The 27621-nt window shown below is 40.4% G+C and overlaps 1 protein-coding gene across 1 annotated transcript in view; it reads left to right on the forward strand.

Moving 5' to 3' along the window:
* Positions 1-514: 514 nt before the first annotated feature.
* Positions 515-27621, forward strand: part of LOC138371206 (dual specificity tyrosine-phosphorylation-regulated kinase 1B-like) — an 80346-nt gene continuing 53239 nt past the window's right edge. Inside the window, exons 1-5 of the mRNA XM_069336045.1 lie at positions 515-615; positions 3337-3364; positions 4078-4162; positions 9168-9337; positions 23869-24060. Of these exons, the coding sequence (XP_069192146.1) occupies positions 515-615; positions 3337-3364; positions 4078-4162; positions 9168-9337; positions 23869-24060 (576 nt within the window). The remainder of the gene's footprint in view (positions 616-3336; positions 3365-4077; positions 4163-9167; positions 9338-23868; positions 24061-27621) is intronic.

The raw sequence follows: 27621 nt of genomic DNA on the forward strand, positions 1-27621 counted from the left end.
ACATATATATCATGATTACAATCAGTGTTTTAAAATTACATATTTGTGCATTAAAACTGTGTAAACATTAGCTAAACAAAGAGTTTTAAGGGGCACAGTGAGGATGCACCGAAACTTCCTCAAACACACTAAATTTTTTCTGAATAATGTATTTATGGTAAATGTTCCAACTTTTTCTAATGGATCAACATAATACTATGAACAGAAATAATGGTAACAAAAAAAATGAAAAAGAAAAAATTCACAATTTCAAATTATTTAAAAATCTTAAAATGTCTCTAATTGGTGTTTTTATTAGCAGTTGGTCTCGGAATGGCATATAACGTTCATGTTTTATTTATAAAATATTGTTTGAGAGTATAGTTTACTTTAAAACATTTTTTCAATGTGGCCATCCAAATGTGCGCCAAATTTATTTGTAAAAAATTTATAACCAAACGTTATGGCTTTATGACTAAACAAAGTTAATGAGACCTTAGAACTAAGAACTTTGCACATAATACTGTATGTAAAAATGGTGAGAATTGGTCAGAAACTGAATTTTTTATCAGGTTTCCAAGCTGAAATTCCTGTTTTAGAGATAATTGAAGTTGAAGTTAATGACAATGAATATGGGTAGTTCTAATTAATGAATTTTCTTGTATGTTTTGATAAACATTGCTTGGCATTTGTACTCGAGTATGTGAAAGTTGTAGTTCAATATGCGTTGAAATGAAGTCAAGAAAAATAACCCCCTAAAACACAGAATACAGTATAAGGATATGTTGGGGATAACTGTAAAACAGACACTGGGCCCCATAACACTTTAGTGCGCGCGGCACTCGTGAAAAAAAAAAGCGCCTGTGCGCACTGCGTTCTGGGCGCTCAAGCGTAAACACAAAAAAGTGTGTAATCTTTTCACGCTCCTAACATCAATTCTCTAGCTACGTTTTTCATTTTGGTATCAATGCGTTGGCAATAAAATTCTCTACAAGATCATATGCATAAAATGTCACCAAAGCATTTGCTATCCCACCACGAAGTAAATAAACACGAAGATGACTCTCCGTGACACCCAAACAGGAAGTAAATGTTCATACTCTTTCGTTTGTTGCCAGCCTCACAGTCATCCTACAGCACTTATTTTGATATCACTGAACTCGCAATAAAATTCCCCACCCAGACATATGCCTATCAATGTCTAATTATGTTCCGCACGAGTGTGGGAACTGGGCGAAGCGTTAGCCGTGATTTCAGCAGCGACACTGTTGTGATGCAGCGCTTTGAAAGTTTATACTTATTTCACTGTCCTGACATTATTTCTGGAGCTACATATTTCATTTTTATAGCAATGTGTTCGCAATAGAAAGTTCTATAAGAACATGGGTAGAATTGGCCAACAGAGCGTCAAATAAATTTGCGGCGAATAAAATCTTATGCGTGTTTGTACCCGTGAGCGTAAAAAGTTTTTACTTTGCTCATGTTTTTCAAGTTTATACTTGTTTCACACCGTTTTTTTTGTTTGTATAGTATTTGGAATAAAATTCTCTACACAGACATATGCATATAAATGTAGAATCATGATCGCGGCCAACACAAGAGTGTGTGGAGTGGGCGATTACCCTCGGTGTGTCACCAACTCGATAGTCTCTCCTCTAAGTTACAATACATTGCCGTTTTCTCAAATAGGCACTGTGCCTATTAGAGAAAACGAAAATTTAATGGCAAACATATTTATACAAACCCCAAGTCGATCGAGTAGTATATACCCACTATAACACGGACCGTAAATTTACGTCGTGATCCGACAAGCGCTTAACTAAACCGCCCGTAAATCCAAGTGAAGTTCTCAGAAAAGTGTTAACTGTCTAATGTTAGATTAGACATGTATATAAATGAAATTGGGTGGATATAAATAAGAGCTGCCTTGTATGGGACAATCGGCCTTCTGCAGTTACCTTTATTCTTATGTTCTTATAACGAAACATATATATACAGTACTATATATATTGCAGCAACTTTATTGCCCCTAAACTGTATAAGTGATAAGGTCCTCATCTGGTCCTCATTCATCAATACAACCTAAATAGATGAAGAGAAAAGAGAATAGTTTGAATCTGTAAATAAATCTGCCAAAAAAAGTCACACAACTTCTGCCACCTGTTGCTGATTAACATTGACCGATTTTGGTCCAACTTCACATGCTTAGTGCCGGATATGCATTCTCCACGATATATAAGTCCCAACAAAATCCGCATAGAAGCAAAGGAGAGAAAAAATATAAAATAAAAAAACTATTAAAATAAGAAAGGGGTTGTCAGCTTTTTGTACAAAGAGACATAAGAAATATTGCTAATGGGCAATGTATTTATATGATATATAAAGATAAATTTGACATAACAGGACAACTTTTGGTGTAGAATAACGTAGTGTAATCGAAAAAACTGTATGGGTGGCCATTCAGCTATCCATCCATGCTGTAAAATAACTGCCAAATTTTGTTGTGAGAAATTTGGACCCCAATTTGAAGACCACTTACTCATCACCAAAGGTCTAAACACCATGATCTTTTGCAACGATGTATAACAAGAGGTGGCCCACTTGAAAGTTGGCAAAAAAAAATTTTTGTGCAAAACTAGCCAACTTTAAAGGCAAAAATCTCAATATGCATCATTTCCAATTTGGTTTTGAATGACACCATTAGATTTAGCAGATTTTTCTATACAAGAGTAACTTTTATTTAGGTTGGGATCTGAATTCCTTGTTCAGCCAGAGGACTCTGAAAATGACATACCCTGGTGCAATATTGAAAAAATCAAATTATGATTCTCCATCTTCTTTGTGCACTGATCATGACTTTTTTTTCTTTCCGGGACACATTCGACTAAATTCTTCACCCTTAAAAAGCTGTAGTTCCCTTTCCTTCACTTCCTTGGGAACTGACTTGCCCTAAATTTTCTTAGGAATTGCTAGTATTCCCTGTCTTCTTTCAGCTTCCTAGCTTCGCGAACCATGTATTCTGAAACCTTGAATTGCTCCATTGTCTTTTTGATGACCAGCTTTGTGGCACGAGGTTAGGATTTGTATTTTTTCTTGGTGCTTTGCTACATGGAATTTTAGCTTCATTTCTTCAGTGAGTTTATTGAAGTCTTGGCAATTTGTGCATTGTTGGCTAGAGCTTGGTACCAACAGGTTTTGTCAATCAATATTTCCAATTGCAGCAATCTACTCGGCAATTATTTCCTGTGCTTGGCTAATCTTACGCTTTGCATAACCATGCTTATCCCTTGCACTAACTGGTTGATATTAATAGGTGAGATGCCTAATACTGATAAACTTGTGTTTACACTTTCACAGATTTCCATATTATCAGCGGGCCATCAGAGTCAGTAGAGCTGGACTGCTCACCTGCTTACTGTCGAATTCTTTCTGCATGATGTGCACAACTTTTGGCCAGGCTTAATACTGACTCTCAGCATATCTGACATTTTCTCTGCAGTAGCTACTGTGATTGGTTGCAAATCTTTTCGCTTCACACGGCATTTCTTCTTGAAGGGATTGCAGCAAGTTTTTTGTAAAAATTCAAATTTCATCAACAGCAAAGCTTCATGATGGAGGCACACTTGAGATTCTCCATCCCAGTTCAGTTCACTTCGCTTAAGTATCAGTTTTTGATATTCTGCACTATACTGTTTTAGAAACTTCAAGCCTTTGTTGGGAGTGTAGGTTGTCTAGTGACATTCAGAAGAGCCATGCTCATGGCTAGCAAAAGCACATGGCAATAAACCAATGGAATCCTGATTCATGATGTATCTGTAATCGAATTCAAATCAAATTATTTAACTAACTGAATACAGTAATTTCAAGTGAGACATGTAATACATTAATATTAATATTGCTTTTTTATTTATTTGTGTATTTATTGCAAGTAAATACACAAATAAGTAAACAGCAATGTTTGGCCTGCTGACACGATACTACAAAGATGTAAAGATAAATATATAACAGGAACCTAAAATAGCACTGATTGTTTAATAATAATTTTGAATTCCACCCAAAAATGTTTTACCCAATGAAGCTTAAAATTTTTCCAATCAGTTTGGATATCAATTTGCTAGCAGTCATGGTCAGTGCACAAAGAAGATGGAGAATCATAATTTGATTTTTTCAATATTGCACCAAGGTATGTCATTTTCAAAGTCCGCTGGCTGAAATAGGAATTCAGATCCCAACCTAAATAAAAGTTACTCTTGTACAGAAAAATCTGCTCTATCCAATGGTGTCATTCAAAACCAAATTGGGAATGACGCATATTGAGATTTTTGCCTTGAAAGTTGGCTAGTTTTGCACAAATTTTTTTTTGGCCAACTTTCAAGTGGGCCACCTCTGGACATTTGGATACAACAGAGTTGCTATTGCATCACTGCATAATATTGTGCTTGTAATAAATCATTGCAAAAGATCATGGCGTTTAGACCTTTTGGTGATGAGCAAGTGGTCTTCAAATTGGGGTCCAAATTTCTTGCGACAAAATTCGGCAGTGATTTTAGCATGGATGGATAGCTGAATGGCCACCCATACTGCTTTTTCGATTACACTACGTTATTCTACACCAAAAGTTGTCCTGGTATGTCAAATTTCACACTCCTACAGGCAATAGAAGTGATTTAACAAAGGGTAAAAGTTGGTCATTTTTGTGGACTTACGCATTAACAGAACGAGAGCCCATTGAATATCTGAAGACATTGAAAAACTACAAGCAGATGTTAATAAAGTTTTTGACTGGGCAGCAGAAAATAACATGATGTTTAACAGTGATAAATTCCAGGTACTTGGGTACGATATAAATGAGAACCTTAATGATATAGGGTACAAAATGCAATCAAATCTGCCCATAGTAGGAAAGCAGCATGTCAAGGATTTGGGAATAATGATATCCGGTGACCTAAAGTTTAGGGAGCATAACTAAGCAAATAATGCGTCAACCAGAAAAATTATAGATGGATTATGAGAGCTTTCAAATCCAGGGATCCCATCACAATGGTTGTACTATTCAAATCACTTGTGCTGTCCCATCTTGAGTACTGCTCGGTACCACTTTCCCCTTCAGAGCAGGAGAGATTGCTGAAATATAGGGAATACAGAGAACATATACGGCATGCATAGACACGATAAAGCACCTAAATTATTGGGATCATCTTGAAACTCTCAAAATGTACTCACTAGAAAGGAGACGAGAAAGATATCAAATAATATACACATGGAAAATGCTGGAGGGCCAGGTATCAAATCTACACAGAAAAATATCAACATACTAGAGTGAACGACATGGAAGAAAATGCATAATAGAACAAGTGAAGAGAAAGGGGTGCCATAGGCACAATCGGAGAACAATGTATAAGCATCAGAGGTCTACAGTTATGCAACATCCTCCCAGCGAGTACAGTATAAGAAATATTGTGGTAACAGCCGTGGACATCTTCAAGAGAAAACTAGATTGTTTTCTTCAAGAAGTACTGGACCAACCGGGCTGGTGGACATGTGGGCCTGCAGGCAACTCCAAGCAACAGCCTGTTGGGCCAAGCTCTAAAAAGTCGAGCCTGGCCTTGGGCTGGGCTTGGGGAATAGAAGGACTTCCAGAACTTCATCCAAGTACCATCCAGATGGTTCATAGTTATATAGGTAGTAGAAGTGGTAAATGTTTATGGTATTAAGTTGACTGAAGTGGAGAAGAACTAAAAGAATCCCATCAAGCAGGTATCAAGCAGGAGATTACTGGTGATGAGATACCCTCAGTGCTTGTACCCACTTCCTCACTGCATCACTGCTTTCACCTCGGCTCTCGTCGCTGCCTATCTGTTACGTATTGCTTCATCACTTTCACTCCTATAAAAATTGTCAAAGATTGTAGATTTAGCCTTAATATCTGAATGTGCTGTCTTGCTCATTTGATATTCAGTGCTATCAACACTTCTTGAGATCCCATTCTCCACCTTCTTATGTAAACTTTCTTAGGCTATCTTAGTTCAACTTTCTTGTTAAATGCCAACAGGGATCTCTTTCTCTTTCCTCACTTGTAGTAGCTTTTATTGACAAAATACATGCATTGAGCAAGGGCGTTCATAAATTTTGTGGATATTTATGACAAAATCATGGGAATAGTGCTCCAATGCCTTGTGACAAATCAAAACAATCAGCCATGGACTTATGACGTCACGTGGGTAGGTTGCTCCCAGTATAATCACGGGGCAAACTAGACCCATCCACTTTATTGCATATTTTTATTTGGACTGCCCCACTTGCCTCACTACTTTATCACTAATTTTATTTAGACAGACAATAAAATGAACAACTCTCATATCTGGGTAAGTAGTGTCCAGAAACATGTGGTCATCTGTACAGTACTGAAATGTTTTTAGAAAAATATGTTCAGAAATGTTTATCTGACAGAATTGCAGATGACATCAGTAAAGAGAACACGTTTTATTTAAAATACTGTTTTACATAGCTTTGCAAGATTACAGTTTTTTTACCAATTTATAACATTGTGACATTGGAAATTGACTTCTTTAACCCCTGCACTGCACCTGTTTTTGGCAAAAACTTCATAGTGCAATTGTTAAGGACATATTTTTGTTGTTTTTATATATGTTCAGGTAAAGTTGTTTCAGATCAAAATGTTTCCAAACTCAACCATTTTCATTTCAAAACACAAAGAGTGATGAAAATATTAATAAACATTAAAATATAGCCTAATTAAAAAAAAAATAGTACAACTCTCAGAACGAGATTTCTCGGTTGGCGCAGCACAGTGGTTAAACACATTCCGTTTGTAAGTTGAGGACTGCCTGTACATGCATAGAGTAAAAATGTGTGTTCGTGTACATCTGTAATCTATTGGTATGTTAACACTTTCGCGCACTCCGCGCGCCACCCCTCAACTGTGCGATATGGGACCCAGGGTGTCACGGGAGCGCACGTAAATTCTGAAAAGTGTATACTCTCTTCAACTTTGTCACCTTAATTCTCGTCCTACGAGATTAAATTTTGTATCATTGTGTTCGCAATAGAATTCTCTAGAGCACTAAATGCATATAAACTCCAAAAGCCCTGCTAATTACCTGCAGCAAACTGAGAAAGTGCGAACGAGTTACCCAGGAGCGCGCAAACGCAATAAAATGTTTTCACTATTTTCACTCTGGTCACGTCAATTTTCGTCCTAGGTCTTTCATTTTGGTCTCAATGGGTTCGCAATAGAATTCTCTAGAGGAACATTAGCATATAAAATTAAAAACCTGGTCACGCTCCAACCGCCGATGAGTTGAAGACGGGCCACGCGTTAGCCACAAGTGAGCGCTCAGACGCCTTCCAGCTACACTCCCAATTCCCGCCCTTTTCAAGCCTTTCTTTCGCAATTTTCTTCCTGGAAGGGCCTTGTTCATGATCACTATCCATCGTGGAGTAAGCGTAGATAGTTTCTAAAGCCGCAGTAAGAAATATAGCCACGGAAAATAGCCGAAATGTTCACACGTTTGAGATGCGAGGGGAGGCAACATTGGTCACAACAGTGGAGCGAAAACAATGGGCCCACGGCGTATGCCAAGCCACCTGAGGGCCACGAGGCTCAACATAGAAAATGGGAAGACATCGGTGCACATTTTAAAACCAGTCCCCAAAAATCGGATAAAAACCTGATTTTTGGCGATTTAAAGTGGATGACGCAATGCTGCATCATCCCCGGCATTACCGACAGTAAATGGATGATGCAATGCTGCGTCATGCCCGGGTGAAAGTGTTAACATAAAAAATTTGTCTTGTGGGCAGATGGTAAAAGGTGTTTTTGTTGTGTTTCATAATTTTCATGAACACAACATGAAATTTTTTGTATATATTGGAATGAATTGTCATCATGTTGACCAAACCACACACTAGAAAGTGAAGACGATGACAATGTTTCGGTCCGTCCTGGACCATTATCAAGTCGATCATCCTGGACCACAATCGACTTGATTGTGGCCCAGGTCCAGGACAGACCGAAACATTGTCCTCTCTTCACTTTCTATTGTGTGGTTTGGTCAACATTTTCCAGCCACGTTATTGTGACTCCTCATCTGCAATTGTCATCATCTATCCTGACAAGGTCATCAGGTTTTCAGTAAAATGTAAAAGTGTAAAATGCCCACAGAGGATTAATAGCGGGTTCTGCTATAGACCAAAAAGTCTCCCTTCTAACGTTTTTCTAATGTGTTGCACTTGAATGTTATCTTTACGGCTTAACAGTACTTATTTATACTCAACTGTTTCTCTATTACCTTTTTTAATTCTGCATTTTTTTGAAATGATTGTAAAATCATTCAACATTGATTCAACATTGATTTGTTATAAATTCATTAATTTTTGTAGGATTTCAAAGTCTGAATTTAGGGATCTTCAAATTGTGTAATTATCATTAATACTGTACTGTATATACTTTATATACAAACAATAAAACATCTAAATTATTGGGACCGTCTCAAAGTTCTCAAAGTGTACTCTTTGGAAAAGACATGAATCGTATCAAATAATGTATACATGGAAAAGAACCAGGTCCCAAATTTGCACAGTAGAATAACAACAAACTGCAGCAAAAGATATGGGAGGAAATGAAGAATAGAACCAGTAAGGAGTAGAGGTGCTATAGGCACAATCAGAGAACATGGTCTGAACATCAGAGGTTCATGGCTGTTCAATACTCTCCTAGCAAGCATTAGAAATAAATAACTTCTTGCAAGAAGTGCCAGACCAACCGAGTTGAAGTGGATATGTGGGCCTGCGGGCTGCTCCAAGAAACTGCCTGTTGGACTTACTGTAGTTATCTTAAGACGAGCCTGGCTCCAGGCCGGGCACGGGAGGAGTAGAAGAACTCCCGAAACCCACTCCAGGTATGATTCATGTGTGTATATACTGTATATATATAAATATACTGTATGCATGTATTTATGTATGTACATTATATTATATAGCTGCCTTCTGAATGCAATTACGTAAATACCTAATTGTAGTTACAGAATGCGAGTTTCACTCGTGGTGTCCCATCTATTATTCTTGTATACTACTAGTATATACTGTACTAGTATTCTAGTGTATTTTAGGAGTATTCTTATAATTTGGATTATTATAATTATTATTATTATTTTTGTTTTTTTCAGGCTCGGTTGGTGGAAGTCAAATAGCAGTTGGCGGTGGAGGTGCCTATAAGTCAGTTCCATTACAGGCCCTCCACCGCTCTCCAGCTGAGCGGAGGTACCGCGACCCAGCACAGGGCCCTTTACGGAAACTGTCAGTCGATCTCATCAAAACTTATAAGCACATAAATGAGGTTGGCATTGCCTGTCTATCTTGATATTTTTTTTTTTTTTATTTTCTTTATGCATGTGTGTGTGTGTGTGTTTTGAGGCAGCATGTGTTATAACATTTGTGATTAGAGTGGCATCCTAACTTGGAACTTGCAACGTCTACTTAAAGGCGTTTATCTAAAGTTTCAGATGTCTCCTGGGAATTGCATCTTAGATCGAGTTAATATTTAGCCTTAGTAGCTTGGCACCTTTGTGCAACTTGTTAGGAATAATTTTTTTTAATGTTTTCATTTTATATACAGTACGTATGTAAATGTCAAGTACTGTAAGACCAGTTTGCCTGGAGTTTCTGCCATCTAGCCAGCCACCTTATTCACTTTTACCTCTTTGCTGAGTCCACTTTTAAATAAAAAGTGCCATACCTTGAGGTTACCTTGAGATGGTTTCGGGGCTTAGCGTATTCTCCGTGGTCCGGTCGTTGACCAGGCCTCCACATTGCTGGACTGGTCAACCAGGCTGTTGGACACAGCTGCTCGCAGCCTGACGTATGAGTCACAGCCTGGTTGATCAGGTATCCTTTGGAGGTGCTTATCAAGTTCTCTCTTGACGTATTATCTATCTATGGAATACTTTCTTCTGTGCAGGCCATTGGTTGGTTTTTGTACCGTTTCCTGCTTCACATTTGTCTTTTGTGCCTTCCACCTTTGTGTGCTGTGTTTGTGAATGTTTTCACTGGATGCATGCCATGGTTCCCTTCCCTGGTAGCCAGCTTCTCTCTCCCTTGTTAGGGGGGGGCTTGAAGGTTGAGTGAACAACACTCACGATTTGTAGTCCTAAGGTTCTGGGTTCAATAATCGGCAGACGAGGAAAAAAAAATATGAGTTTTTCACCCTGATGCACCTGTTCATCTAACAGTAAATAGGTACCTGGGAGTTAGACAGCTGCTACGGGCTGCTTCCTGGGGATGTGCAACAAAAAAGAGGCCTGGTTGGGACGCTAAGCCCTGAAATCATCTTGAGATAATCTTCCTTGCTCCTCCAGAATTATTTTCTCTGCTGGGGTTGTGGTTTTTACCTTTCCATGTTGACTCCTCTCAAGCCCTTTCACTTCCAGATAGTGCTTGGATTTACTTTATGATTCAAAGCATTTTGATGTGGTGATAGTAGTTAGCTGTGTGACTGTATGCACCCGGTTCTGTAGTCTGTGTTTAACCAAGGATGCGCTTGAGTTGTGCGAGTGGAGTCACAACTCCACTCACACAACCTCTGACCTCTGACCTGATGTGTTGAGGTCAGAGGTAAGTGTTTGTTCAGCTGAGATGCTTTTCCTGTGTCTGGCCTTCTACTAGTCAGTGGGGTGATTCACGTGGCCTGTATTCCTCACCACTGGTTGGAGGATTTGTAGGTCTTTTGTGTTTAAGCCGGCTGTTATGATTTTTTTGAGGAGCCTGGTTGTTCCACAACCTGGTTGAGGTTGTGGATGATTGTGGAGCCTGGTCTCAGGCTGGGCTCGGGGAGTAGAAGAACTCCCAGAACCCTCTCCAGGTATGCTCTTCAGGTATGCTTCAGATATCTACCTCTGTGCCTTACAATGAAGTGTGCAGTTTTTATGGTGCGATTCAGTGTTTTTGGACACTGATAGCCAATCCTCCTGCCTGTCATACTGCCTGACTGCTTGTTAAGTTCAGGAGTTCTTTCAAGTACAGTATGTGCTATTGGCTGGTGTTAAACTTCTGCTTTGGCGAAGCTATGCTCTCAAGTAGTGGTTTATCAGGCTTCTGCAAGATTGTGCATTGTGGTTCTGGCTTCTGGTGTTCTTGGCTGTATTGGTTAGTATGATCAATCTTCCATTGTTTTATGAGGAGAATATTGAACATCTTGTATTCGGTAAGTGTGCCAAATATATGATGATCTCCTTAGCCACCTCTGCTTAGGCCATCAAGAGATCAAGAGACTGAGCCTTGGGTGATCTGACTTCCCATCCTTTTCCCTATTTACAGGATCCTAAGGGACCTTTGGCAGAGGTGGCCATCTGCAGGGAATGGCCTTTAGGGGCAATTCTGCTTGGAGTTTTAATGGGTATGGCAGAGCCTTCTATTCCCCTCCTCATTCCCAGTAGCAGGCGATGAGTCACAGTAACGTGGCTGAAGTATGTTGACCAATCCACACACTAGAAAATGAAGGGACGACGACGTTTCGGTCTGTCCTGGACCATTCTCAAGTCGATTGTGGACCATTGACACAATCAGTCCGTCCTGGATGATTCCCACAATCGACTTGAGAATGGTCCAGGACGGACCAAAACGTCGTCGTCCCTTCATTTTCTAGTGTGTGGATTGGTCAACATCATTCCCAGTATTTCTTTGGGATGTGCTGAATACCTCCTCTGCTCCTAAGCGGGTGCGTTTCTGAATCCCAATGAGGTTCAAGCAGATTTGCCAGGTTCCTGCAGCAGGTATGGAATGAAGTGCATTAGAAGACCATGAACTGTTTTGAGAATTGGTTGTTTTTTGCCTTATAACTGTGGTATGGGGTCCTGGCTTTTGTCTTGGCTGGCAGGCAATGCCTCATTTTACTTTGACAAGTAGCAGATGTTTTGTCATAAGCAGACACTTGACTTGAAAGATGTAGCCCCCATTTTTCAGTTTTTTTTTTTTTTCGAGGGATCCTCTTTCGCGGCAGTCAGTTGTTCTCTGTTGGGACTTGGCAGCTCCACGTGTAAGTGCTTAAAAATTACCTTTGGTTTTTAAGGCAATGGAAATTAAGGTGTGCACCCAGTTTGTAGAGATTCTCCTATTCTGTGTGGTGCAGGCGTTCTTGGGCAGTTGCATGTCAATCTCGGCTTTGGCTACGGATTCCTCATTTTTTGTCCTTGTTGTCTGCTGCCACAGCCATGGATACTGTTCCCAAGTTGTTCACTATGGTCTGGCGGCATGGAATAGCATGCTTGTACATTGCTTGTTTTGTTCCTTCAAGCTGTTTTGGATACTTTCAAAGAGTTCACTTGGTCACTTTCCCTCCGGTTTGCTATCCCATTCTTCGCTTTGTCTTCAGAAACCTCAATGGGAAATATCACGAATGGTATGAGGGAAGCAGAAGACATTAATGTACATGAATGTGAATCAGGTGGAAGGAACATCATTGACAGTGATTGGACAGCTTGTAATGAATCATACAATGAAGAGGCAGAGGACGAGTAAGGTGAAGAGTGAGGAAGAGTAGTCAGGTGAAACAGAACGTTTTGAAACAGACAAAATGGGATGACTTATTAAGAAGGACAGAGAAGGTGGAGAAGAGTATGAGTAGAATAGAAGTAGGGTTTGGATGGATAAAGTAGATAGAAAGGTAGAGCTGCCACTATTTATTCAGAATGATTACAAGACAAGAATGGAACGCGTCTCTTCTTAAACAGTTTGGTATATTAATGGACGTTAACAAGTAACAACTGTAAGGATTCAAAACAGTTATTTTCCACAATTCAATCTTAATAAGTAAATGTCTGAGTGTTCTTCACTCTAAGCTTTCACTTTATCATTAGTCAAGAAACGAACCAGAGGTCTTAGGTTATCAGATTTAAAATAATTAAAAAGTTTAGAGAGATTATTCATTTATTATATACAGTATATTCATGATGGGTAATTATATTTTGTGACTTTATTATAATCAACAATCATTCCGAATCAGAGTCACTACACAAGAAATTGAGAGCAAAATATGACTGACTGTCCCTGGGAATATGAGAACATGTATATAATTCAGGAAACACAAAGTACATCACCTTACAATCACACTCACCCAGGTCTCAGAGTATAAGCTGGTTAGAGTAGGGGAGGGGGTATGGCAGACAGACAAGGCTCTCCACAGGCTGGGAGAGGCTATCTTGAGGTTATCATGAGATGATTTCGGGGATTAGCATCTCCGAGGCCCAGTCCTCGACAGGTCTCCTTTTTGTTACACACCCCCCAGGAAGCAGCCTGCAGGCCTGTGTAGTAGCTGGCCTACAGACGGGAATCCTCAGTGTAGAGTGAGGACACTCTATCTATTCTAATGTACAACTGCTTGAGTATATAAGGTGGAGCCAAGAGTCGAGCCCTGCTTATTAGAAGATAGTCTCTGGCTATCTTCTTACCACTAGACAGCGGCTTGTTGGCTGGAAGGAACACAGCCAACCTTGTGCAGTTATGAGCTTAGCAGAGAGCGAGGTCACTAGACACGACCTGACCTCTGCCCAACATGTGAACATTAACACTTTAAGCATTAAATATGCCAAAACTAGAAGACAGAAGAAAAAGAGGTGATATGATCACTACATACAAAATAGTAACAGGAATTGATAAAATCGACAGGGAAGATTTCCTGAGACCTGGCACTTCAAGAACAAGAGGTCATAGATTTAAACTAGCTAAACACAGATGCCGAAGAAATATAGAAAATTCACCTTCGCAAATAGAGTGGTAGACGGTTGGAACAAGTTAAGTGAGAAGGTGGTGGAGGCCAAGACCGTTAGTAGTTTCAAAGCGTTATATGACAAAGAGTGCTGGGAAGACGGGACACCACGAGCGTAGCTCTTCATCCTGTAACTACACTTAGGTAATTACACTTAGGTAATTACTTGTGGGGTGTGATTTTTGAAATAGCAAGTATTGACAGCCTGGTGCTGCCAAAATCCTGTGTAAACCCACTGCTTGTTTCAATGAATATACAGTATTATATACAACCATTTATGGTGTTTCAAGGTTACATTTTCTTCTTTGTAAAGGAAAGACAAACCCAATACTCGAGACAATTCATCTGTTGTGACGGTTGTTCTTGACAGAGTCGTTGATCTTGGCTTAATGTTCCAACAAATCCTTTTAGTTTCCAGAACAAGATTCTCTGTCTCTGGAGGTGGTGATGAGATATGAGCTTATACCTGTCATCACTTTTTGAGGACAGAAACATCTTGAGACATTACACACAGAAATCACAATAGCGTGATGCAGTATATCAAATGAACAAATCCACAAATGGGTATGGAAGACGTTCCCTGGTGAAAGTAATACATACCAGAACTGGAACAACGCATCTGTTATTCAGTTGTGAACTTCACCAGTGAAACCAAGTTTGAAGCAAACAGGGTGATGGTGAATTTGAATTTCTTCAAACCAAGTTTGAAGAATTCCTTTCAAGGATACGTAACAAGCAACAACTAATGAGCTTGTAACATAAGTTTACAGGTTTGGGTGATAAGACTCAAAGACTTTAGTTACTTTTTTATATTTTGATATAATCATGGTTACAGCAGTTGGGTTATTGGAGATGTAATGACGTGTTGTGATAGGTGAGACGACACCTGGAGCGTGGCAGAGAGCTCGATCAAGGCCAGAGGTAGAGAACTCTGATGTGGGGTGAGAGCGTAGAGCATGGAGCTCTTAATGTGGGCGGGGTTGGAGAGCTCGAATGCGGGGACTAGAGAGAGTGTAAGCTCGATGCAGCCAGAATCTGGCTGTCTGCTCTGTAGCGAGGCTGAAGCATTTTGTGAGGGTAGGAACTGGACTCGTCGAGTGTTACATTGTTGCTGGTGAATGTCAATGGGTGTTCTGCGGCATCTCTCAAGCATCTATACTGAACAACTATGGAAGGACCTAAGATGATAATTGCAGTAATTTATAACCCTCCATTAAATGATAAAAGATCCAGACTGGAGTTTTGAGAAAATGGCTTCAGTTGCATGCAGGAATGGATCCACTTTCAATCATGGGCAACTTTAACCACAGAAAGACAAACTGAGAGAATGGAGAACCACGTGGCGGTGCAGATACACGTAGAGCTGAACTATTGGACATGGCAATCAAACTGAGCCAACGTGTCGAGGGACCCACAAGAATGAGAGGCAACGATGAACTAGCTAGACTCTACCTAATATTTGCCCTGAACGAGTCAGACAAAGGGAAAGGCAAATTAGAAGCCCCCCCCCCCCCTCCATGTGAGTGAGTGACCACAGCATACTGACATTTGAGTATCTGGTGGAAGTAGGGATAACCTATCCAAGGAAGGGGTCAGATAGGAAAAGGCTGGCTTACCAAAGAGGAAACTATGATAAGATGAACTTTCTAATCGGAATGCCATGGAAAATAAAACACGGAGAAAAGACGGTACAAGATATGATGGACTACATCACCCAGAAGTGCCAGGAAGCTGCAGACAAGTTTATCCCAGCCCAAAAGGAGAAAAATGAAAAGCAACAGAAGAATCCATGGTTCAATCAGACGTGTAAGGAGACAAAGCAATAAGTACAAGAACATGTACATGTACTTTTACTTGGGGAGTAGAAGAACTCCCAGAACCCCATCAACCAGGTATGTAAAAACTACAGAAATAACAGAACCACCAGAGAGCAGAGGGAGATACCAGATTGCAGGAATGAGTATTCACCTTGTTTTGCTTGCAGGGATTGAGCTTTGCTTTTTCGTCCCGCCTCTTAACTGTGAATCAATCAACTGTTACTAACTACTAACACACCCAGGAAGCAGCCGGTAACAGCTGTCTAACTCCCAGGTACCTATTTACTGCTAGGTAACAGGTGCATCAGGGTGAAAGAAACTGCCCATTTTGTTTCTCGCTGGTGCCGGGAATCGAACCCCTGTCCACAGGATTACGTGCCCAGCTTGCTGTCCACTCAGCCACCAGCGAACCACACACACAGTATGAAAATGACATTGCAAGGAAAGCCAAGACCCAACCAAAGCTGCTCCACAGCCACATAAAGAGGAAAACAGCAGTGAAGAAACAAGTGATAAGACTTAAAAAGAGAACAGATAAACAAGGAATGACAAGGAGGTGCGCATGAAGAACTCGACAAGAGATTCCAGGTCTTCACAATAGTGCAAGGAGAAATCCCTGTACTGAGAGAGGAGGCAGTAAACCAAGCAACCTTGGAGGAATTTGAGCTCACCAGTGATAAGATCAAAAGGAATCTATTGGAGCTGAATGTGGCAAAGGCTGTTGGGCCTGAAAGAATCTCACCATGGATACTAAAGAAGGGACAGAAGCACTAAATGTGCCACTCTCTATGGTGTATAGAATTCGATTAAACCTGTGGGGAACGATTTACATCCGTGAACCTATGCTGGTGGTGTCATAATGTTCCTTCTCTCTAGATGTTCTACGAGCTTTTTCCTCACGATCTGCTCCATCACCTTGCATGGTATACAAGTTAAGAAAACTGGCCTGTAGTTCAGTGCCTCTTGCCTGTCACCCTTTTTGTATATTGGGACTATATTAGCTGTCTTCCAGCATTTTGGTAGGTTTCTTGTTTCCTGGTTCCTGTTATACCTGGAAGGAATGAAAAGAAATGATGGTTATTAAAGCAAACTTTTTGATGCCATTAAATATAACAGTTAAAGAAAATACACAGTTACATACAATACACAAATAAAATTATCTTGCGGACCACACATTGTGCAGCTGTATTCCACCCTAGAGAGCACTAGCGTCTTGGGTAAAGCATCTCTAGTTTGAAAAGTTCTTGTTGTCCAACTTGTCATTTTTTCTTGCAGTTGTGATAGCTTCTTTGTGTTCTTTAAAGGTAAGGTCTTCCGACATGAGTACTCCCAAATCCTTTACATTGCTTTTTCGTTTATATTTTCATTTTTTTCCATTGTGCAAGAGCTGGAAATACTAGTGTCATCTGCAAAAGATGATACAATGCCATAGATTGTGTCCTTGTCTATATCCAATATGAGGATTAGAAAAAGTATTGGAGCACAACCCGTTCTCGCAAATTCGTAAAGTCAATATTGACTTATTAACTACGTGCATAGGTGATATACTAAACATAATAGAAACCCTTAAAAAGATTCATAGAAAACACCAACCTTACCTAACCTTGTTAGTATCTTAAGATAAGCATCTTATTGCTTCGTAATTACAATTATTACTTAACCTATACCTATTATAGGTTAGGTAATAATTGTAATTACGAAGCTATAAGATGCTTATCTTAAGATACTAACAAGGTTAGGTAAGGTCGGTGTTTTCTATGAATCTTTTTAAGGGTATCTATTATGTTAAGTATGTCACCTATGCACATATTTAATAAGTCAATATTGACTTATTAAATTTGCGAGAACGGGTTGTGGAGCAAGCACAGTACCCTGGGGGACTCGAGTTCTTCACGGTTGATGGTTCGGATTTTATTTTGTTGACTATTACACACTGGGTTCTATTAGTCAGGAAATTGTAGATCCATCTGCCTATTTTTCCAGTAATTCCCTTTGCACGTATTTTGAGTGCAATAAACACCATGGTAACATTTGTCGAAGGCTTTTGAGAAATCTCTGTACAGTATATTACATCAGCGTTTTGCTCGTCTTCCATGGCATCTAAGGCCATGTCATATTGGTCCAGCAACTGTGATAGGCAAGAGCACCCTGTTCTGACCCCATGTTGTCCAGGGTTATGGAGATGATGTGATTCCATGTGTTTTGTGATCATATTTCTTAGCACTCTCAAAGATTTTTATGATGAATGATGACAGTGCTATTGGTCTGTAATTTTTGCCTCTGCCTTATTTCCTCCTTTATGGAGTGGTGCTATTTCTGTTGTTTTAGTATGTTGGGGATAATACCAGTATCTAGGCTTTACCTCCAAAGAATGTGGAGGGACTGCAACAGTGGTTTGTTACAGTTCTTGATGAACATGGAGTTCCAGGAAATCAGGGCCTGGTTCAGAGGGCATAGGCATACTGTCTATGGCTTCTTCAAAATCCAGTGGGGATAGTTATCTTGAGGTTATCTTGAGTTGATTTCGGGGCTTTAGTGTCCCCGCGGCCCGGTCCTCGACCAGGCCTCCACCCCCAGGAAGCAGCCCGTGACAGCTGACTAACTCCCAGGTACCTATTTACTGCTAGGTAACAGGGGCATTCAGGGTGAAAGAAACTTTGCCCATTTGTTTCTGCCTCGTGCGGGAATCGAACCCGCGCCACAGAATTACGAGTCCTGCGCGCTATCCACCAGGCTACGAGGCCCCCTCGTAGGGTGGTAGGATAGGGTGACATCTGATATATGGTTTGATGTTGGCATCACATCCATGAAAAATTCATTTGGGTTATCAATCTTTAATGTGTTTAGTGGCTCGCTGAAAACAGTCTTGTACCGATTCCTCAGAATTTCGATCATTTCTTTGTTGTCATCTGTGAAAGTTCCATCTCTAGCTCAAAACTAGCTCAAACTTCCCTTCTTGCAGGATGGGAATGAGATATTAATTGTAATTAGTGGACCTAGGATTAAAGTAGAACTTCCTGGAAAGTGGAATTCCTTAGGGATAAGTTAAGTGGGATTAACCGGCACTTCTAATTATCTGCATTTATGATAGTGTGGTGCAAGTATATTGCTTCTTAATATAGTTACTACAAGCTTAAGAAGTGATGAGCTGATAAAGGTGGCTTGTTAAGTCATTCAAGCAGAAGGGAATGCTGATGTAGACGTGAGTAAGGCCACAGTTAACATTACTGTATATGTGCTCATTCTACCATGCTGATGGAGAGGGACACTGACTTATTCATTCATCTTCATTATGCCAGAGCAGTTGGCATACCACTGTATTTTAGATTAGCCTGTCAAGAGGCATGCCAGAAGTGGACATAAATTGTGTAAAGTGTATTCTTGGCGGTGTGTTGTTTACCTAAGTGTTATTTCTTCATGATTTCACAGGAAGTGACTCAATGTCAGGTATTTATGGTGTTGGAAGGAAATCAGCCTCTCAAAACTTTGTGAAATTGGATCCTGTGCAAATGCAATCTTTTGCACAGGATCCAACCTGTGCAAACCTCTCCAATGCAACCTTTGCACAAAAATGTGCAAAAGGTAATAAGGTTTACCAGGAAAGAATCACACTGACACGATAACCTCTGCAGCCAAGCGAAGGCTACCTTGTATTATGTTTAGTGGGAAAGCAAATGTTCTCTGACACACACACAAATCACAATAGCATGATGCATCAAATGAACAAATCCACAAGGGCCGTGATGAGGGTTCGAACCTACGTCTGAGAGGTCGATTAAGGCACGTCTAGGATCCTCTCAGACTTAGGTTCGAACCCTTATCATGACCCTTGTGGATTTGTTCATTCTCTGACACACTTGCATTATGACATACTAAAAAAATTGTCCTTATTTATTTATTTATTTATTTATTTATTTATTTATTTATTTATTTATTTATTTATTTATTTATTTATTTATACAAGAAGGTACATTGGGATTGTGAGGATACATTGGATAGTAATTACATTCTTGTAAAGCCACTAGTACGCGCAGCGTTTCGGGCAGATCCTTGTAAAATCATTTATGCCTGAATATCTTTGCACAAATGCCAATGTCTTAGGGTGTAGTTTTAGACTATGACAAAGGATGGGGGATGGGCGGATGAAGAGTGATAGTGAACTTTTGAACTGATTTAGAGAGTTTAGGACAGTCAACGTCTACCCATAATATCTGATATGAACGTTGCACCTGGCACACTTGAAAATGAGCCATTGCAATTGTGCAACTGGTTGCTGTACTCCCAGTTGCAGGAGAAATGGGTGTCTATGTATGTCTGCATTGTGGATCATGCCAACTTCTGATAAATCACTCGACCAGCTTTCAGAGGAACGAGAGGACAGCTTTGAAAACTACACGTAGATAGTGAAGGAGTGACAGTTCCTTTTTGAACTATTTCATTTAGTACGTATGCATTTTTTATTTAATTTCTCAGTGCACTATCTGAAATACTGTACATCATTCTGAAGCCTATCCAAAAATGGTTCTCTAAAAAAAATAGATATTGGTAGTGATGCCTTTAGTCATGATTGTTGGGTCTGAGTGGTAAGACTGAAATTTGATTGCCATCAATGAGTTCCTTGACCCTTAAAACTCCTTGTTAGTTGCCAAACATGTTGTTTTATACCAACCTTACCATGAGGTTATCTTGAGGCAGTTTAGAGCAGCCGTCGCCAACTGGTGGTCCGCGGACCGTTGCGAACTGGTGGTCCGTAGACCACCAGTGGCTGGGAGACAATTTTATTTGTGTATTGTATGTAACTGTGTATTTTCTTTAACTGTTATATTTTTTTGGCATCAAATAGTTTGCTTTAATAACTATCATTTCTTATTTGGTGGACTGCGGGATTCATATTAGTGGTCCGCGGGATTTAAAATTATGAATTTAGTGATCCGTGAGCTCCGAAAGTTTAGCGATAGCTGGTTTAGAGGATCAGTGTCAGCCCAGTCACTCATCTAACCTCCTAATTGGTGGTTTGGTTAACCAGTCTGTTAGATGCTGCGGCTTGCACTCTAACATACAAATTGCAGCCCGGTTGATCATGAATCCTTTGAAGGTGTTTTATCAATTTTGGTTTTGAACACCGAGAGGGGTCGACTAAACACTTCCTTGTGTTTAGAGGGAGGTGTTGAAAAGTCTTGGTCTTTAATGTTTACAATATTGTCTCGCAGCATGCTGATTGTGCCTCTTCCTTTCAGTGGGGCTATTTTACACATTTTACCATACCTTCTGGTCTCATAAGGAGTTATTTCCATGTGCAGATTTGAAATCAACCCCTCTGATATTTTTCAAGTGAAATTTGAATGTTATTGAATGGATTTGGGCAGTATAAGTATTCTGCACATTCTCCAAGTCAGTAACCTTGCTTTGAATGCAGATGTTTGTGTGCAACGATCTTAGAAATATCATCATTGGTTTGGCATCTCTTGTTTGTTAACTTTGTTGTGTACTTTAAAACTTAAGGCCTTCGGACATAATTACTTCCAGGTCTTCTACAGTTCTTTTTCTAGGGGGAGCCCCTAGAGGCTCCCTAATACTAGGACTTATTTAGCACCATGCTACTAGGTGCCATCATTTGCGGAGTTCTATTGGCCTATCAGGGAGAATTGTATTGTCGCTGCATGATAAGAGGCGACAGTATTCAGCATAAGATGCCACTCAAGAAACAGCCAAGGCAGACAGAACCGAACAACCCACTTAGAGGCTGAAGAGCATTTGATTGATGCAGATTAAGCCATCCATGAGGTGGCATGGGCATGAATAGCCCGTAAACTGAAGAGCAACAATGAAGGGACAAAAAATGACAGAAGGAACACCAAGAGACTTCATACTGGTCGAGCCTGGCTTCAGGCCGTGCTCGGGGAGTAGACGAACTCCCGAAACCCTCTCCAGGGATACTGTTGTCAAGAAGGCGACGCAGGTGGGACACCATTAACCCAGCTACCTGAGCACCATATATATGATGATAAATACCCATTAGAAAGTCCAAATGTGTAGAGGGAAAGAGAAGGTTGAACTAGCAAAGTATGTCACTCGCCCGACCTTCTGAAAGTGGCTTATCTGCAAAAAAAAAAAAGCCCAGGTTCACACTGGGCAAGCAGCGCCTGAAATCAAGGCTGGGTTGTCACCAAGGATCCAGAAGAATACCTCTCCTGTAAGACTCTTGACTTTCCAGCACTCGGAGATTGATGCTTCAATCTCCTGGCTCTCCTGAATTGCTGGACCGGGGAAAAGAGAGAAAGAAACCCACATCTCAATCAGTCCAGCCAAAAAGGCATCCACGTCGAGGCCTTGTCGCAGTCGGGGAACAGCGGGATGTAAAGAGGCAAATGCCAAGACATATCGTTGTGAAGAGGCTTATGTCCGAGCACCTGAACATCTGGCAAAACCAGAATAGAATAGAATTGATGGTCTGCCTGCCCCGGTCCGCCTGGCCTGGTCCTCCTCCGCCTCCCTCTTCCCCCAAGGCGAGTGGGAGGTGTGGGGCAAACTAGCTTGTGTTAGTTTCACAAATTTTTGGTGGTTTGTTTTCATTGTTGGGAGAGTTCTTTTGACAATTTTGAGGCTGCGGGTTCATTTTAACTATGCAGTAGTCTGTTTTGTTTTGCCTACTTTTCTGGGTACCTTCCCTGGTGGTGGCAGTTATGATTAACTTTAAATGTAAAGTGTTCATAAGCCACTGCTTCCTGCACCTCTCTGAGGTGGGCTAGGTTCGAGCTTGTGGTCCCGGGTAGGCCAGTAGAACTCCGCAACTGATGTCACCTAGTAGTATGACACTAAATCAGTGATAGAATCTTCAGGAAGCTTCTGGGGGTTCTCACTCAGAAATTGGTGTTTCATTACATTTAACGTTGGTTTTCTTTCTATAGTCGGATTTCGCTACATTTTATATATGGTTTCTGTTTGATTTTTTGTCATAGTCCATGAGCTGGAACTTTCTTCTTTGAACATCATGTTATTTTTTTACAGACCATTGTTAAACCTGGTTTACATCTGTTTGGAAGTTTGCCATGTCTGTTGCTGTTTCTACTATCGTAAAAATCCTAGTGTTATCTGCACTTGATAATACGGTACTATAGTTTGTGTGTTCTTTTCTATGTCCGATATGAGAATTATGAGAATGAGAAGGAGTACTGGAGCAAGTACAGTACCCTGGGTACTGAGCTTTTCATATTGGATGATCCAGGTTTTACTCCTTTGATTATTATTACTCTTTGGGTTCTGTTGTTTGGGTTGTTTGGAAAATAAAAGAACCATTTTCTATTTTTGCTAGTTTTTCATTTCAAACCCATTTGATTTGCAATTACACCATTGTAACATATGTTGTAAGTTTTAATGAAGTCTGTGTACAGTATTACATCAGCATTTTGCTTGTCTTCCTTGTATCTAAAGCCATGTCATAGTGGACTAGCAATTGTGAGAGGCAGGAGTATATACTGCTTTAAACCCAAGTTAGTCCAGGATTAAATTGGCTGCTTCTGCTGTGTTGCCCTGTTGTGTTTGTTCATTGGCACCATCTTCACGGCTTCAAGTGCACCAGGGAAAACACTAGTATCCAGGCTCTAGCTCCAGATGAGGCTTAGGGCTCTTTATTTCCGAGTTTTCAGGGTCAGTGGTAACTTCCAAGATTATAATCTTTCAGTATTCCCTTGACTGGTAGTTTTAATTAAGTCAATCCTGAACATCCTACAGGGGCTTCTGAGTTCCCTTGCTTTGTCTTTTTTTTTTTTTTGTTCTCGTGAAGGAAACTGGTGAGAAACTTTTCTCCAGGTTGCAATTCTTTTACCGTGTCGTGGTGCAGTTGACTAGAGCTCATCTAGGAACATCCAGTGCATGTGTTCGAACCCTCATCACGGCTCTTGTGGTTGTGGTGGTGGTTGTTGTTGAATTAAAAGATGCAATACTGGTGTGTTATTACCAAACTTGTGGATGAAAGCTTGCTGTAAACAATGTTTTCTAAACAAAGGTATTGGGTCTTTTCTTCACCTTCAAGCAAGCATTACATTATTGTAGTAAGTTTCTACACTATTATTATTATTATCATTATTATTATGAGAGTGTAACCACTACCTAGTTTGAGAATATTTGTTCTTAAAGAGTTAAAGAGCATAAATGGACCAAAAGTTTAATGTATCTGTGTCAACTGAGGCATAGCTGAATGGTACACTAACCATGTGCCATCTATATAATTTACACACGTCACCCCTTGATCAGATGTTTTCAGTTGTTTACCATGTTATCTTTCTCTTTTAGGTTTACTATGCCAAGAAAAAGAAACGGGCCCAACAAACACAGGGCCAGAGTCCAAGTATGCACAAAAAGGAGCGGAAGGTTTACAACGATGGTTACGACGACGACAACCATGACTATATGATCAAGTCGGGAGAAAAATTTGAAGATCGATATGAAATTGATTCGTTAATAGGCAAAGGCTCATTTGGTCAGGTTGGTATGTTTGTAATATTTAGAGTATTAAGAGAGATTTTAGCAGCTATTATGGCTTATTACAGCTCAGGGTTTTATGGTATACAGTATATATACTCAACATATGTAATATAACATGTCTGGCCAGCTCCCTCATTGGATCCCTTCACCTTACACATTGGCCATTACTGTATGGACTAGCCACACTGGGTATCTGTGAGGGAGAATTGATAAGAACAAGAAAGTCTTATTCCAAGACCCCTCTTGGAACAAGGGGTCCTTATAAACCTCTTACCCTTCACCTCTATGGGGGCTACCATACCTTGAGGTTACCTTGAGGCGTTTTCGGGTCGTAGTGTCTCCTCGGCCCGGTTGTCGACCAAGCCTCTCGTTGCTGGACTGGTAGCAACTACATGGAGACCAAAGGTCAACCCATTACTGAGGTGAACTTCCTTCAATTGCATGGGTAGAGTCCTTAAAACTCTGAACATCCTGCCAAGAAATGTTTTGCCAAGTGCCCAACTGTTAAAACAAAGCTCTGATGACTATCTCGGGAGCACGTCAACAACCTCCCCTCTGCCACCAGGTGGTGGAGCAGTCCACACCAGGTCTAGAAGATGAGGCCCCTTTACCCTCTGCTGGGTGCTCAGACAGCTGCATCAGGTGTTGCAGCCGGCCTGTGGCTGATTTCGTCTTTAAGTTAAGTGTTCGGCATTTCTCTGGACCAGTTGGTTAGTGCATTAAGGTCTATGCTTCAAAATATTTAATGAATGTTTTGAAGGCTGGTTATTGTTTCTTCTGCTGTCTTCATCATCTGCCTTAGATTTAGTTTTGGGTTCCCTTCCCTGGTACTGGCAGCAAAAAATGTTTCCCATCAAAATTACATATATTCTTGATTCAGTTCTTCTTTCTTGTGGTAGACAGTTCCTACCACAATGAGGAACGGAACTCTACAGATGGTAGGTAGGTGGGATTCTACCTACCACAAGGAAGTTAGCCATTGAGTCAATTTGAAAGAAGATAACCCTGTCCTGGGTAGTTCTTTTAGGATTTGCCTCAAAGTGACACTTGTAAACATCTTAACTCTCACTTTAAATGTTTGTGAATGCTGATGCTGTTTCTACCATCTTCTGTAGGTGGCGCCAGTGCCACTTGCCAGGAATGCTTTCGCGAGAGAACCAACAGTTGTGTCCATTTATTTTGTCTGTGCTTGTTATATCTTCCTGTTATAGCATTCTGGGTGTTATATCATATGCTCTTGTTATATCATTCTGGGTGTTATATCATATGCTCTTGTTATAGCATTCTGGGTGTTATATCATGTGCTCTTGTTATAGCATTCTGGGTGTTATATCATATGCTCTTGTTATATCATTCTGGGTGTTATATCATATGCTCTTGTTATAGCATTCTGGGTGTTATATCATATGCTCTTGTTATATCATTCTGGGTGTTATATCATATGCTCTTGTTATATCATTCTGGGTGTTATATCATATGCTCTTGTTATATCATTCTGGGTGACCCATCTTACATGATGGCTAGGCTGTTGAAGAGTTTCCTGAATACCGTATAAAATACTCTATACTTCCACAAATTTGATAACATCTTTCGTATGTATCAATATACAAGGTATCCGTATATGCAAAACAAAAGCTAATTTATAACTGGGCTCTTAAATGAGGGGAATGCAGTGTTTGCATCTTTATCCGAAGCTTATACAAAGGACTGCTTTGACAGATATGGATACCAGAATTCAATATTTTCAAATATGACAGGAAACAGTGTGTTATTCCTGACATACTAAAAACAGGAGAGAGAGAGCACCACTCCTTAGAGGGAATAAAGCAGAGGCAAAAAACTAAAGGCTGAGTGCACTAACATCACTCACCATAAAAGTTTTTGAAGGAGTGGTTATCTTGAGATGATTTCAGGGCTCTAGTGTCCCCGCAGTCCGGTCCGCGACCAAGCCTCCAACCCCAGGAAGCAGCCTGTAACAGCTGACTAACTCCCAGGTACCTATTTACTGCTAGGTAACAGGAGCATCAGGGTGAAAGAAACTCTGCCCATTGTTTGTCGCCGGCACCTGGGATCGAACCCGGGACCACAGGATCACGCATTCAGTGTTCTGTCTGCTCAGCCACCGGCTCCCATAAGAAGCAAGATCACAAAACACATGGAATCACAGCATCTCCATAACCCCGGACAACATGGTTTCAGAACAGGGCGCTCTTGCCTATCACAGTTACTGGACCCCTATGACATGGCCGTAGGTGCCATTGAAGAAAAGCAAAACGCTGACATAATATACACAAATTTTGCAAAAGCCTTCAACAAATGTAACCATGGTGTTATTGTGCACAAAATGCATTCAAAAGGAATCGCCGATAAAATAGGAAGATGGATGTACAATTTCCTAACTAACAGAACCCAGTTTGTAATAGTCAGCAAAGAAAAATCCAGACCATCAACTGTGAAGAGTTCAGTCCCCCAGGGAACTATGCTTGCTCCATTACTCTCTCATTCTCATGTTGAAAATAGACAAGGGCGCAAACTATAATGCTGTATCCTTTGCTGATGACAATAGGAGTTTTATGAGAGTTATCTCGAGATGATTTCGGGGCTTAGCGTCCCCGCGGCCCGGTCCTCGACCAGGCCTCCTTTTTTGTTACACACCCCCATGAAGCAGCCCGTAGCAGCTGTTTAACTCCCAGTTACCTATTTACTGCTAGGTAACAGGGACATCAGGGTGAAAGAAACATTTCCCCATTTGTTTCCTCCTCCACCGGGGATCGAACCCGGAACCTCAGGACTATGAATCCGAAGTGCTGTCCACCCAGCTATCAGACGCCCATGAGTAGACAACATAGAGGACAAACCTCCAATCAGATATAAATCAGGTCTTTCATTGGGCCACATAAAATAATGATATTTAATGAGGATAAGTTCCAGCTCCTGCAATTAAGAAAAAATATAAAAATTAGAACCACATACGAAATGCAGTCAAATTATACCATAGAACGTAAAAACATTGTTGTTGATTTAGAAGTAATCATGTCGGAAGACCTTACCTTTAAAGAACACAATAAAGTAGCTTGCATAACTGCCAGAAAAGTGACAGGTTGGATAATAAGAACTGCTCAAACAAGAGATGTCATACCAACGATGATACTTTTCAAGACATGCTCTCTAGAGTGAAATATTATTGGACAATAACAGACCCTTTTGAAGCTGGCGTAATTGCTGACCTACAGAGCGTGCAGAGATCCTTTACTGCTAGACTTCATTCAATAAAACATCTAAATTATTGGAACCTATTAAAATTACTAAACCTGTGCTCTTCAGAGCGCAGTTGGGAGAGACATAATAATTTACACATGGAAAATATTAGAGGGGCTGGTTCCAAATCAGCAATAGGTACTCTGAGAGAGAGAGAACTCCATCAACATCAGAGGCCCTAGACTGTTCAACAATCTTCCACTACACATAAGGGACATAACTGGCCAACCCCTCACAATGTTCAAGAGAGAACTTGATGAACACCTCCAAGCGATACATGATCAAACAAGCTGTGATTCATAC

The sequence above is a fragment of the Procambarus clarkii genome, chromosome 4, assembly GCF_040958095.1.
Source record: "Procambarus clarkii isolate CNS0578487 chromosome 4, FALCON_Pclarkii_2.0, whole genome shotgun sequence".
In the NCBI taxonomy this organism is placed as follows: domain Eukaryota; kingdom Metazoa; phylum Arthropoda; class Malacostraca; order Decapoda; family Cambaridae; genus Procambarus; species Procambarus clarkii.